The 12,052-nt window shown below is 35.4% G+C and overlaps 1 protein-coding gene and 1 long non-coding RNA gene across 2 annotated transcripts; one reads left to right on the top strand and one right to left on the bottom strand.

The window, feature by feature from the left end:
* Window positions 1-671: 671 nt before the first annotated feature.
* LOC107910493 (embryogenesis-associated protein EMB8) lies at window positions 672-11,452 on the top strand. Its single transcript, XM_016838347.2, has 14 exons — window positions 672-1,207; window positions 1,316-1,405; window positions 1,508-1,569; window positions 1,680-1,780; window positions 2,379-2,468; window positions 3,368-3,490; window positions 4,019-4,096; window positions 5,048-5,133; window positions 5,458-5,506; window positions 5,998-6,054; window positions 6,135-6,265; window positions 6,356-6,439; window positions 10,729-10,795; window positions 10,870-11,452. The coding sequence occupies exons 1-14, from the start codon at window positions 924-926 to the stop codon at window positions 11,323-11,325; spliced, it is 1,758 nt and encodes a 585-aa protein (XP_016693836.1). The 5' UTR covers window positions 672-923; the 3' UTR covers window positions 11,326-11,452.
* LOC121214597 (uncharacterized) lies at window positions 9,503-10,638 on the bottom strand. Its single transcript, XR_005910167.1, has 2 exons — window positions 10,043-10,638; window positions 9,503-9,727 (listed from the first exon to the last, which is right to left on the bottom strand). It is a non-coding gene; the product is annotated as an uncharacterized lncRNA (long non-coding RNA).
* Window positions 11,453-12,052: the final 600 nt, after the last annotated feature.

Genomic DNA, 12,052 nt, shown 5'->3' with positions numbered 1-12,052 from the left:
GCTCGGCTGTTACTTATAGCCGAACGAAAAACTCACTCAGAACCTGGTAAGCAACTTATTTCTATTATAATTTGAGGTTGGCTGCTATATCAGCATTGTTGTTATGGCTCTACTTAGAGGTGCTCATGGGCCGGGCCGGGCCCAGGAAAAAGTTTCAACCGGGTCCCAGGCCCGGCTCGAAATATGGGCCTGAAATTTTGCCTAAGCCTGGCCCGGTAAAAAATTCATAAGCCCGAGCCCGGCCTGGCCCAGCCCGTTTTTTAAATAAATACCAAAAATTTATTTTAAAAATTAAAAAAAAAGTATTTTAAAAATATTTTAAAATTAAAAAAAATTTAAAAAGTATTTTAAAAATATTTTAAAATTAAAAAATTTAAAAAAAGTATTTTAAAAGTATTTTAAAATTAAAAAAATAAAAATAAAAATATATTTATTATATTCGGGCCGGGCTGGGCCGGGCCCGGGCCAAAAAGTGGTGCCCGAGGCCCGGCCTGTTTTTAAATCGGGCCTCATTTTTTTGCCCAAGCCCATATTTCGGGCCTATATTTTTACCCAAACCCTCTCATATTTCGGGTGGGCCGTCAGGCCGGGCCGGGCCGCCAGGCCCATGAGCAGCTCTGGCTGTACTCATTATATTTTATTTATACCAAGCATTGTGTTGAACCATTTTTACCTTGTCATTAGTTGTTTTTTTTTTTTTGACATAAATTCACTCACCAAACTCTCAACTGTCATCATTTTTTTTTCTTCACCCAAACAGAAAACCGAAACCCCAAAGAAATTTTCACCATAATTTTCTCCTACTTTCCCTCTCTCCATTAATTCTGGAAAACCATTAAAAAAGAAAGGCAACTTTTTTTTTTCCAATTTCTGAATGCACTGCTTCTTCCCCAATTTCAAGTTTCTTTTTGATTTAACCATTCATGTTTTCTCCAAATTTTAGTCAAATGGATTGGTCGATTTCATGGGATGAATCATACCTCAATGCATATAAAGAAGTATTCCGTGCCCTTTGTTTGATTCCTATTTTGCATTATGTAATTGCGTTTATGGTGATTTGGGTAGTTTTCCTTTACAATTTCCTGGAATTTCATTTCTTCCAAGACTTTTTCAGTGGATTCCGAGGTGCTCCCGTTGCTTTGACCTTTCACCCCACTTCCCATATCTACCATGGCGTCGTTTCCAAGTGCAAGATCCTTCATGGCAGGTACCGTTTTTCCTTCTTTTTCTAGTTTACCCACAAATTTGTTTTCTTTCACTTTCAATCATGATTTTTTTTTTGGGGGGGGGGCGGTGATTTGGTAAATTATTGCAGGTATTTAGCAACACCGTGGTTATCAAGTCCTCATTTTCAGACTACTTTTCTCAATTTCTTCGGGAACCCTCCTGCTTTCAGCTACCGCAGGTCCTAAAATTTTTCTTATCTTTATAATGTTGGATTTAGAGTATATATATATATATATTGGCCCATGTGCTTTTTATCTCACAAAGACCTCTGTTTCCTCAGACAACTTTTTCATGCTTCTGATGGTGGAACCATAGCTCTAGATTGGCTTACAAGTTCTGATAGTAAGTGCAAAACTTTTGATGATATTATGATAGACATAATAACTACTAGAAAAATTCTTACTTTGGGTTATAAAAAGCTCTTACTTTTGATGTGTTTGACAATTGTACAGTTTCAAGAGGTGCCTTTGAAGTGAATCATACTATCTCCAAGGAAGACACTACACCTTTGGTGGTTGTCATTCCTGGCTTAACAAGTGATTCTACTTCTTCAGTAAGTTAAATGTTTACTACTCTTCTTTTCTTGTTTCTAGCTGCTCTTTGTATCAACTTTTGCTGAACTTGGACAAATGAAAAATCCAACTAGGATAGTTGGATGGTTATGCATAGAAACTTCAAGAGTACAATGAGTAGTTAGAGGTGAAGGATAGGTAGTAGATAGCTGACGGGCTTATGAGGATCTCAATTTAGAACTTGCAAATGTCTATCCTGTCTCAAAATTCAGTTGCCTAGTAATAGATAGGCCTAATAAATTGATTTTGTTTTAGGCTTTGCTGGTTTCTTACTTATTGCTTATGGAATATGCTTTAATGACTGTATATATCGATTTTGCGCATGGTTCTTTTTGTTAGGTATATTTAGTGCTGCTGCTTCTTTTTTCTTTCTTTTGCAAGTTTACTGCCTATATGTAGTGGCTGGTTAAGAAAAAATTGTTGCTATTGATGCCGATTTAATTCTTCCCTGTTCCACTTACTAATCACTTAAAGAATTGCATATACTAATTAATGACACATAGGTTAAATATGGGAAAGAGATTGTTGTGGAATATAGTTTACTAAATTACAATTTTCTTGATATAATTCTTGTTGCAGTACATTAAGCACCTTGCATTTGGATTGGCAAAACATGGATGGAATGTTGTAGTTAGCAACCACCGAGGACTGGGTGGTGTTTCAATTACTGTGAGCTGTTCTTTTTCTTTTATTTCCCTCCTACATTTAGCTCACTAAACTTGTATTTTATGTGTTCGTTTTTTTATTGGTCTGTTTGAGTTAGAATTTTGCCTAAGTAATCTATCTTGCATGATGGACATTGAACTTCCTATAATTATATTCTATTGGTCTGTGAAATCAATCGACATCGAAAAATACTTTGATTTTTTGTTTAACTGATGAGCTTTTTAAACAATTAAGTTTCTGGAGGTTGATCTAAAGGTAGTAATAATTTAATTAAAAAGGACAGAACATTGGGTATTTAACCTGATAATGATAAATTAATTAGGCCTATGTTTTGCAGACTTTTCATGTTCCTTAAAATACCTATTTCTGATGATATTCAATAAATGTAGGTATGGAGGTATAACCTTCCAAATATTTGGAAATAATTAGAAAAAGTTGACCATACCTGTATATAACACTGAACTCCGAGTCCGAGTAAAATAAAACTGGTTGCATTTTTTATTTGTGGCACATTACATTGTGGTGCTTTATTTTTAGTTATTTTGTTTTATTTTTAAAAATTCATTTAGTTCCTCTATTAAGAACTAATACAGTGACCTAGATCTTTGACTGGTAGTTGATTGGTGAGATGTATTTGGCTATGTCTGTATGCCATGCTCCAAGGAACAAGTATGCATGGATGAAAACTATAGTGTATTGGTTAAAAGCTGAGGTCTTCTTGTACTTCCTCTGGCAATTTTCAGATGTTAAGAGCTATCTTGTAGTTAAATAAAGATTAGTCATCGCTTAACCATTCTGTTCTTATTAATAATTTCTTCATAATTTTTTATACAATTTAACATTGTTAATGTGAAATAGATCTATTTCTTTTAATGTTGTATTTTGTAATAACACTTTTGCAGTCTGATTGCTTTTATAATGCTGGCTGGACAGAGGATGCCCGAGTCGTCATTGATTATCTTCATCATCAGTATCCGAAGGCTCCTTTATTTGCTATTGGAACTAGCATTGGTGCCAACATTCTGGTATGTTACTTGGTCTGAATTTCTTTGACATTGTATTTCTTATTTGTTTGGTACAAAAGTTTTATTACGAAATTTATTGCATTATCTACCTCTCCCGTGCATCTACCAACTGGTCTTGTCTATGTTAGATGCTAGTTCTTCACCAGTGATCTATTGGATATTTCCTTCTCCTTTTACAAGAATCAAATAGATGCATTTTGGATTCTTGTAAATCTCCACGTTTCAGCTTATTTAGATTAGAATAAGTTGGCTTAAGTCCATGTTACTGGTCCTATAAATGGTCCTATGCCTTCTGCTGTCCACATAAAAGTAGTGTTTTTTAGGCAATTTGGATATATACATATATGTTTCTGTTTCTGTGTGTGCATACACTCTCGTGTATTTACTTCTGTTTTTTTTTTCTTTTGATTAGCCAATAGGCAGTTTGCTTAACCATGCCACTTTATGTTACATTTTGTTACCTTGAATTATAACTTATACCAACATCATATTTACCTTTGACATCGTAGTATCAATCATTTCCAACAGGTGAAATATCTTGGAGAGGATAGAGAGAAAGTACCAGTAGCTGGAGCAGTGGCTATTTGCTCCCCATGGGACCTTTTGGTTAGTGCTTTATCTATACCAAAATCTAGCTATTAGTTTCAGGTTTCAAGTGGCCTATGTTTTATGGAAGAAAATTTTCAAAGTTTCATTATTTGTTAGTTGCTAGTTTGAATCTTCAGAGTATGCCATTGTATTATTCTTCATATTTTTTTCTCTTCCAATAAATAAATTTCTCATATCTCCATTATTCCTTAACTGCTAATTTTTAATTATCTTTGTTCTTAATCTTTTAGGCTTATGTCTTTGTAATTTGTTGAAATTGAGATGAAGTGAAATGCATTTTCATGCATTCTTTGTTTTGGTTTATATTGATAATAATTTGATTGGTTTATAGTGTTAATGATTCCCTCACTAGGACCTCCCTTTTATGCACATGCTATTGATTGAGTATTAATTCTTGACCCCCAAGGTTATAAATAGAACCAATTATCTAATGATGCTAAGATACAGCAAGAAATTAACTAGGAACCACAAAAAGAAGAAGAAAAAAAACACTCATATTGTTTCAGTTGGAGTTGAAATGACACATGCTAAGCTCTCGAAGATAAAACTAACTTTCTAGCCTTGGCAAAGAAACTTAACAGAACCTAAATCTATTTGTTTCAATCAATTCCGTGCTCAATTCTAGCAGCAAAAACTTCCAACTAATACATTAGCTCTCAAATGAACTCTTACCCATCTTCCATGACATCCTACGTTTTCCATTCACTTGCTAATTCTTAGAAGTTTTTGACTTATTGTGATGTGAATATATAGATTTATGTTTATAAGTATTCCTTATTCAGGAGCTGGTGTTGGAAGTTAAATTAGTTATGATGGTATACCTGCTTTAGCCATATTAAGTTACTAGTTCTTTGACATCGTAGCAGGATATGTGATCATCCATATGAATCTGCAATTCTTCTTCATCATTTGGTTATTTTCTTTCATTTAATTTTACATCTTCTGCAGATTGGTGATAGGTTTATATGCCGCAGGCTACTTCAGAAGTTATATGATAGAGCCCTTACAATTGGCCTTCAAGGTTATGCAAAATTGTATGTCTGTTTTGCTTTCCTCAAATAACTCGTCAGATTTTAGGCCTAAATGCAGGTCTTTGCTGTCTGAAACTCAAAACTGTTAGAACCTTTTTGTTCTTTTCAGAGGAGGCATACAGAGTGAGGCCTCAGGAATAGTGTACCTAGTAACTGGTTTCTGTTCCAATTCTTTTACCCTTTGGAGCTTTACAGTACCTATAATACCTGTTTCTGTTTTCTTTGTGGGGAGAATGGGGTTCTTGGACATGTCTCAATTGATGAAGTAGTAATAGATTTTATATATTAGTTTCCTAGAGTTGATATGACCCCACATGTTTATTGTAGGCATGAGCCTTGCTATTCTCGGTTGGCTAATTGGGAAGGAATAAAAAAGGTTAGTTTTTTTTATATGAGGACCACCTTTTGTTTGGGATGCGTCACTACTATAGTTATAATAGATCTGAAGATGAAATGCTGTTCTGTTGTTTCTCATACAGCTGTAAGGAGATAAAAGGTTCCTCATTTTGCTTTCATCTTGCAAAAATTAACACTAAAATATCTAACCTAGAGATTGATATATGTTATGTTTCTTATCCTTCCTTCTGCCAGGCCAGTCCTGGATAGTTTCCACATGAAAACATTGAGCATGATTTCTTGTAGAATTAAGCATACTTGAATGATTTGTTTCTTACCTCAAGGGAAGTTTGGACTATTAAGTTTGGATGCCTTTGAATCACCTTTGCTTTCCTTTTTACAACCCGCACTATTAAGTTTATTGCTAGTACAGCATGTTCATGATGTTATTAATTTTCATTCAAATTGCTTTGTTCTGCTTCTCTTGCTTAAATCTTACACTTTAATGGTTATCCTCTTGGCTTTCAATAGTCACGTTCAATTCGAGATTTTGACAACTTCGCTACTTGCTTTGTTGGAAAATTTGAGGTACCATCTGGAACTTTATCCATTGTTTCTTCTTTGCCGGCATATTATGAGTTTCCAAAAGTATCATACTGTTTTCTCAGACTGTGGATACATACTATAGGCGTTCTACCAGCACTCCTTATGTGTTAAATGTGTCAGTGCCATTGCTCTGTATCAGTGCTCTAGATGATCCGGTCTGTACGAGAGAAGCTATTCCTTGGGATGAATGCAGGTGGAGCTCCTGTAACCAGGCTACTGAACGTTATCTTTGAGTTTCTTGTGTTATTTTGGGCAACTGACCTTTCAACTCTGTCTTTAACAGGGCAAATAAAAATATTGTGTTGGCCACCATAAAACATGGAGGACATCTCGCATTTTTTGAGGGAATAACTGGATCTAGACTATGGTAATTTATAGCTTCACATTAGTACATAACTAACCAGTATAATATGTTGTAGAAATCAGAGTATTATATATTAAATAGAACATAAATCAGAGTTTTTATATACAACCTATGACACTACTTTAGGAAACTCTAAGTTAGGAAATATACTAAATAGGAGATATGATCCCTTAAAATAAGGGATTTTAATAAAAAAAATATCTACAAAATATTCCTAAAATATTTACAGAATATTCCTACACTCCCCCTCAAGCTGGAGAATATACATTGTATAATCCCAGCTTGAATAGGAATTTATTGAACACAGGTTTTGGCAAAGCCTTGGTAAGAATGTCTGCAATCTGTCCTTCTGAAGGAATGTAAGAAAGAGTGGCTGTCTTTTTGTTGACTTGATCAGCAATAAAATGCCTATCAATTTCAACATGCTTTGTTCGGTCATGTTGAACTGGGTTCTTGGCAATCTGAATGGCAGATTGATTATCACACAAAACTTCAAAGTGATCCTCCTGATTTGTGCCAAGTTCTTTTAGTAATTTAAGTAGCCAAATTCCTTCGCATATCCCCAAAGCTAGTGCTCTAAATTCAACTTCAGCACTACTTCTTGAAACAACAGATTGTTTCTTACTTCTCCAAGTTGTAAGGTTACCCCAAACAAAAGTGCAGTACCCACTAGTGGATCTTCTTTCAGTGAGATCTCCAGCCCAACTAGAGTCTGTAAAAATCTTAACAGTTCTGTCTTGTGTCTTCTTAAACATTAAGCCGTGTCCTGGAGTTTTCTTCAAGTACTTGAGAATTCTATTTGCTGCTGCCATATGCTCTTCAGTAGGATTAGTCATGTGTTGACTTATCACATTTACGGGAAAAGCTATATCTGGCCTTGTCAAGGATAAGTAGATTAGTTTCCCAACTAACCTTTGAAATTTCTCTCTGTCTACTAAGGACTCATCTTCTTTATTGAATCTCAAGTTTGCCTCCATTGGTGTATCAGCCGGCTTACAGCCAAGAAAACCAGTTTCTTTGAGTAAATCAAGTACATACTTTCTCTGGTTGATCACAAGTCCTTCTTTTGATCTTGCCACCTCCATTCCTAGGAAATACCTTAGCTTTCCCAAGTCCTTGGTTTCGAATTCCCTGTTTAACAACTTCTTCAAATTGCTAATCTCTTCCTCATCATCTCCAGTAAGAATGATGTCATCCACATACACAATTAGGATAGCTTTCTTATTTGTAGAAGTTACCTTGATGAAAGCGTATGATCGGCAAGGGACTGCTTGTAGCCATTTTGAAGAATGACTTTAGTGAACCTCTCGAACCAAGCTCTGGGTGATTGTTTTAACCCGTATAGAGACTTGTTGAGCTTGCAAACCTTGTTGCTACCTTCAATAGACTTTGAGCCAGGTGGCAATTGCATATAGACTTCTTCCTCAAGCTTGCCATTAAGAAATGCGTTTTTTACATCAAGTTGGTGTAATTTCCAATCGCAATTTACAGCCAAACTTAGGAGTACTCGAATAGTGTTAAGCTTTGCCACAGGTGCAAAAGTTTCTGTGAAGTCTATCCCATATGTTTGCGTGAAACCTCTGGCCACTAGTCTAGCTTTGTATCGTTGGATACTGCCATTGGAGTTATACTTTACAGCAAAGATCCATTTACAGCCGACAGCCTTTTTCCTTAAGGAAGGTCTGTAATGGTCCAAGTAGCATTTTTCTCTAGTGCACAAATTTCCTCTTCAACAGCCCTTCTCCATTTTGGATCCTTTAGAGCTTCAGCTATGCTTGTGGGAACCTGTTCTTTATCCAAAGTTGCTGTAAATGCTTGAAAAGACGGCATCAATGAATTATAACCAGTAAATTTTTCAATAGGATGCTTGGTGCACTGTCTAACCCCTTTTCTAATAGCAATAGGAAAGTCATCTAGAGTAGTGGACTTACTGATTTCTTCTTCCATTTCGGCAACTGGACCCAAATCCAATTCTCGGCAAGAATCAGATTGCAAAACAGTCTCAGGGATATGTCTTCTTTTTCTTGTGTAGACACGAAGCTGTTTGGGTGATGGTGTTTTTTGAAGACTGTCAATTGGAGTAGGTGTATTTTCAGGAAGAGTGTTTAAAGTGGGTGTAGGTGAATTAGTCATAGGTACTACAGGAGAATCAATGGGAGCATTCACAGGTGACAGATCTGCAGGTAATGGCGAACAAGATGGCAATTCTGAAGGTTGAGAATGAAGATTAGAAGGAGATACCTGTTGTGGCTGAAAATCACTCCATGTTTCCCCCTGAATTTCAGCCTGAGTGAAATAGGAATTCTGCTCATAAAATGTTATATCCATAGTGGTGAAAAATCGTTTAGGAGGATGATAGCATTTATAACCCTTCTTAAGTGAAGAATACCCAACCAATACACATTTTAAAGACTTAGGATCTAACTTGGACTTATTAGGAGCAATATTTTGGATAAAAACAGTGCAGCCAAAAATTTTAAGTGGCAGAATGGAGGAGATAGGCTTAAAATGAGGAAAGTGCTGCAAAAATATAGATTGAGGCGTTTGAAATTTTAAAACCTTACTAGGCATCCGGTTGATTAAATATGTGGCAGTTAATAAGGCTTCCCCCCACAAATATTTAGGAACATTAGTGGTAAATAGAAGAGAACGAGTAACTTCAAGAAGGTGCCTATTTTTTCTTTCGGCAACGCCGTTTTGCTGTGGGGTTCCAACACAAGAACTAATCTGAACTATGCCCTTTTCCTTAAAAAAATCACCTAAAGACCTAGTAAAAAATTCACTGCCATTATCAGATTTAAAAAGCTGGATTTTAGACCCAAATTGAGTGAGAACCATGTTATAAAATTGCACAAAAACACTAGCAGTTTCAGATTTATCTTTCAGCAAATAAGTCCAAGTTATCCTACTGTGATCATCAATAAAAGTGATAAACCACTTACAATTATCAGCATTCTTCACCCGAGAAGGGCCCCAAATATCACTATGGATCAAAGCAAAAGGGTAAGAAGGCTTGTATGTAGAAGGAAAATAAGATGATTTAGTATGTTTGGCAAGACAGCAAACTTTGCAAGAAAAAGAATTAGGCCTTTTATTAATGAATAGAGCAGGAAACAATTTTGCAAGGTATTGGAAACTAGGATGGCCTAAACGAAAGTGCCATAACATAACAGTATCAACTTTTCCTAAAGCGGTAAATGACTTGGAGATCTCGATTTTAGGAGAGGTAGGGAGGATGTAGAGACCATTATGCAAGCTGGCCTTACCAATCATCTTCTTCGAGTTCAGTGCCTGCAAAGTACAATCACGATCATTAAAATTACAGAGCAGTGCAAGTCTGTGGACAATTTACTAACAGAGATGAGATTGCACGCCAGATTTGGTACAAAGAGAACATTTTTAAGTGCAATCTGTTCATTGAGAATAACAGTGCCATGTCCCTCTATTTTGCACAAGGTACCATCAGCCGTTTTGACAGCTTTACCAAAGGTATGGAAAAATTGTGAAACAATGCCTTGTTACCAGTCATATGATCCGTAGCACCAGAATCGAGGATCCAATTAGGAGTCAATTGGGAGGAGAAAAATGCAGTAGAAGAAAGGTTACCTTCTGGATCTTTTATGACCAGATTACCTTCACAAGACCCTTCAAGAAAATTGTTGCCATTCAATCGATGGCAGGTGATAGTCAGACCAGACGAATCTGATGGAGCATCGGAACCAGAAAAATTTTCTGGATTTGAAGTAATCTCCGAAGTAGGAGAAGGAGTTTCGGACATGGTCTAGGTTGAAAAAGAAATCGTAACCTAAACTGATACCATGTAGAAATCAGAGTATTATATATTAAATAGAACATAAATCAGAGTTTTTATATACAACCTATGACACTACTTTAGGAAACTCTAAGTTAGGAAAGATACTAAATAGGAGATATGATCCCTTAAAATAAGGGATTTTAATAAAAAAATATCTACAAAATATTCCTAAAATATTTACAGAATATTCCTACATATGTCAAATCTATTGATGCTATAAATCAGCCTTCCCTTGATAAAAGAAGTTCAAGAAATTTATTTAGTTCAATCCAAGTAGTCCTGGTGGCTGTTTTTTTGATGTTATTATTTGATTACTGCCGTCATTTATGAAACCCCTTAACTGAAATTGAGAGGGAACTCCAACCACGTGCTTCAATGTTTCTTTGAGGTGTCATGGATGTTGTTGATATGTAATTCTTTTAAGACATCGAAAGGCAGACCTGTTCTGACACGTACTTTCTTTCTTTTAATCATGCAGGTGGGTGAGGGCCACTGACGAATTTCTTGGTGTCCTACACTCTAGTTCACATATGCACAAAAAGAAGGTTTGCTTTTATTTTATGTTCATTTCATTTAAATGTGCATTGCTAGGGTTATGAAGTAGCTGCTGCATTTGCAGACTGAGATTACAGAGCAGAAGGCGTCAATCGAATCATCGATTGATCAGGGTCCTTATGTAAACGTCGGAGAAGATGGAATGGTGGCTGCAGTCGGTAGCGCGCATGCAGGAAATAAATCAGTCGAACACTTTACGGGGTTGGGGAGTATTCAAGATAAAACTGTTTTAGGAACGGAACAAACACAGCAGCAGACAGAAGCAAAGTCAGATGTTGCAGGCAGTGGTGGTGAAGTATCAGGAGAATGTTCAAGCCTGCAACGGATCAAGTGTTTTGATGTGATTGCTGCATCAAAAAGATGGTTGAATCATCTTCTATTCCGAAAAAACGGAAAATCGGTGTGGTTACTAGTTTACATTGCCATAATTACAAGTTGGCCAATACTAGGGTCAGCTCTTCGCATTTTTTCCAGGAAGAAGCTCAGAAATTTTTCGGCTGCAACTTCTCATAGAAGGTAGGTAAAAGATGTTGTATTTTCTACATGTTTTATGTGTCATTATTCCTCAAAACAGGGCTTTTGCTTGTAGTAATTGTGAACTAATAATCTCTCCATTAATTTGATCGTAATTAGTTATCATTTTTAAAGATTTTAAGTCCACATATATCATAATATCCATAAGCAACAACATGGATACTGCTTTTACTCACATAATGAAATTCTTATTATTCACTCTCCCATCTTTATCATTCACAAAATCCAACATAATCTTATCTATTCTAATCAAACCAAATTTCAAACCCATCAACCCAAAATTTTTTAAAAATTTACTTCATTTATTTTTTAAATTTTAAAGTTATTTTCTTTTGTTAAATTAAAGTTCTTTCTTAATAACATGATTATCAAGTGAATTTTTTTAATTTCAAATGTCAAATCAATAAACTTAACAAAAAATAATTAGACCTAAATTTTAAAATTTGGAAAATAGAGAAATTAAATTTCAAATTTTAAGAAAAATACTCCTATTTTAACAAAATTATATATATAAATCTGCCGTTTATAGACTTAAAAGGACATGAATTTGGTAAGAAAATGACCTTTTTCATTGCTAGGAATCAAACCTAAGAAAGTCAAACTTATTGGCCCTTTTTCTTTTCTTATCTTTGAATACTTTTATATTCTGATACAAATAATATTCTTTTGGTTCGAGATACAAAGAATATTCAAGCCATAGGGAGTGCGAGACA

The sequence above is a fragment of the Gossypium hirsutum genome, chromosome D02 (assembly GCF_007990345.1).
Source record: "Gossypium hirsutum isolate 1008001.06 chromosome D02, Gossypium_hirsutum_v2.1, whole genome shotgun sequence".
Classification (NCBI taxonomy): Eukaryota; Viridiplantae; Streptophyta; class Magnoliopsida; order Malvales; family Malvaceae; genus Gossypium; species Gossypium hirsutum.
The sequence above is the reverse complement of the archived record's forward strand: the minus strand, read 5'-3'. Positions and strand labels throughout refer to the sequence as shown.

Coding starts and splice junctions, on each gene's coding strand:
- LOC107910493 (XM_016838347.2), top strand. CDS start 924: ATGTTTTCTCCAAATTTTAGTCAAATGGATTGGTCGATTTCATGGGAT. Junction 3,491..4,018: donor GCATTGGTGCCAACATTCTG/GTATGTTACTTG, acceptor CATTTCCAACAG/GTGAAATATCTTGGAGAGGA. Junction 4,097..5,047: donor GCTCCCCATGGGACCTTTTG/GTTAGTGCTTTA, acceptor CATCTTCTGCAG/ATTGGTGATAGGTTTATATG.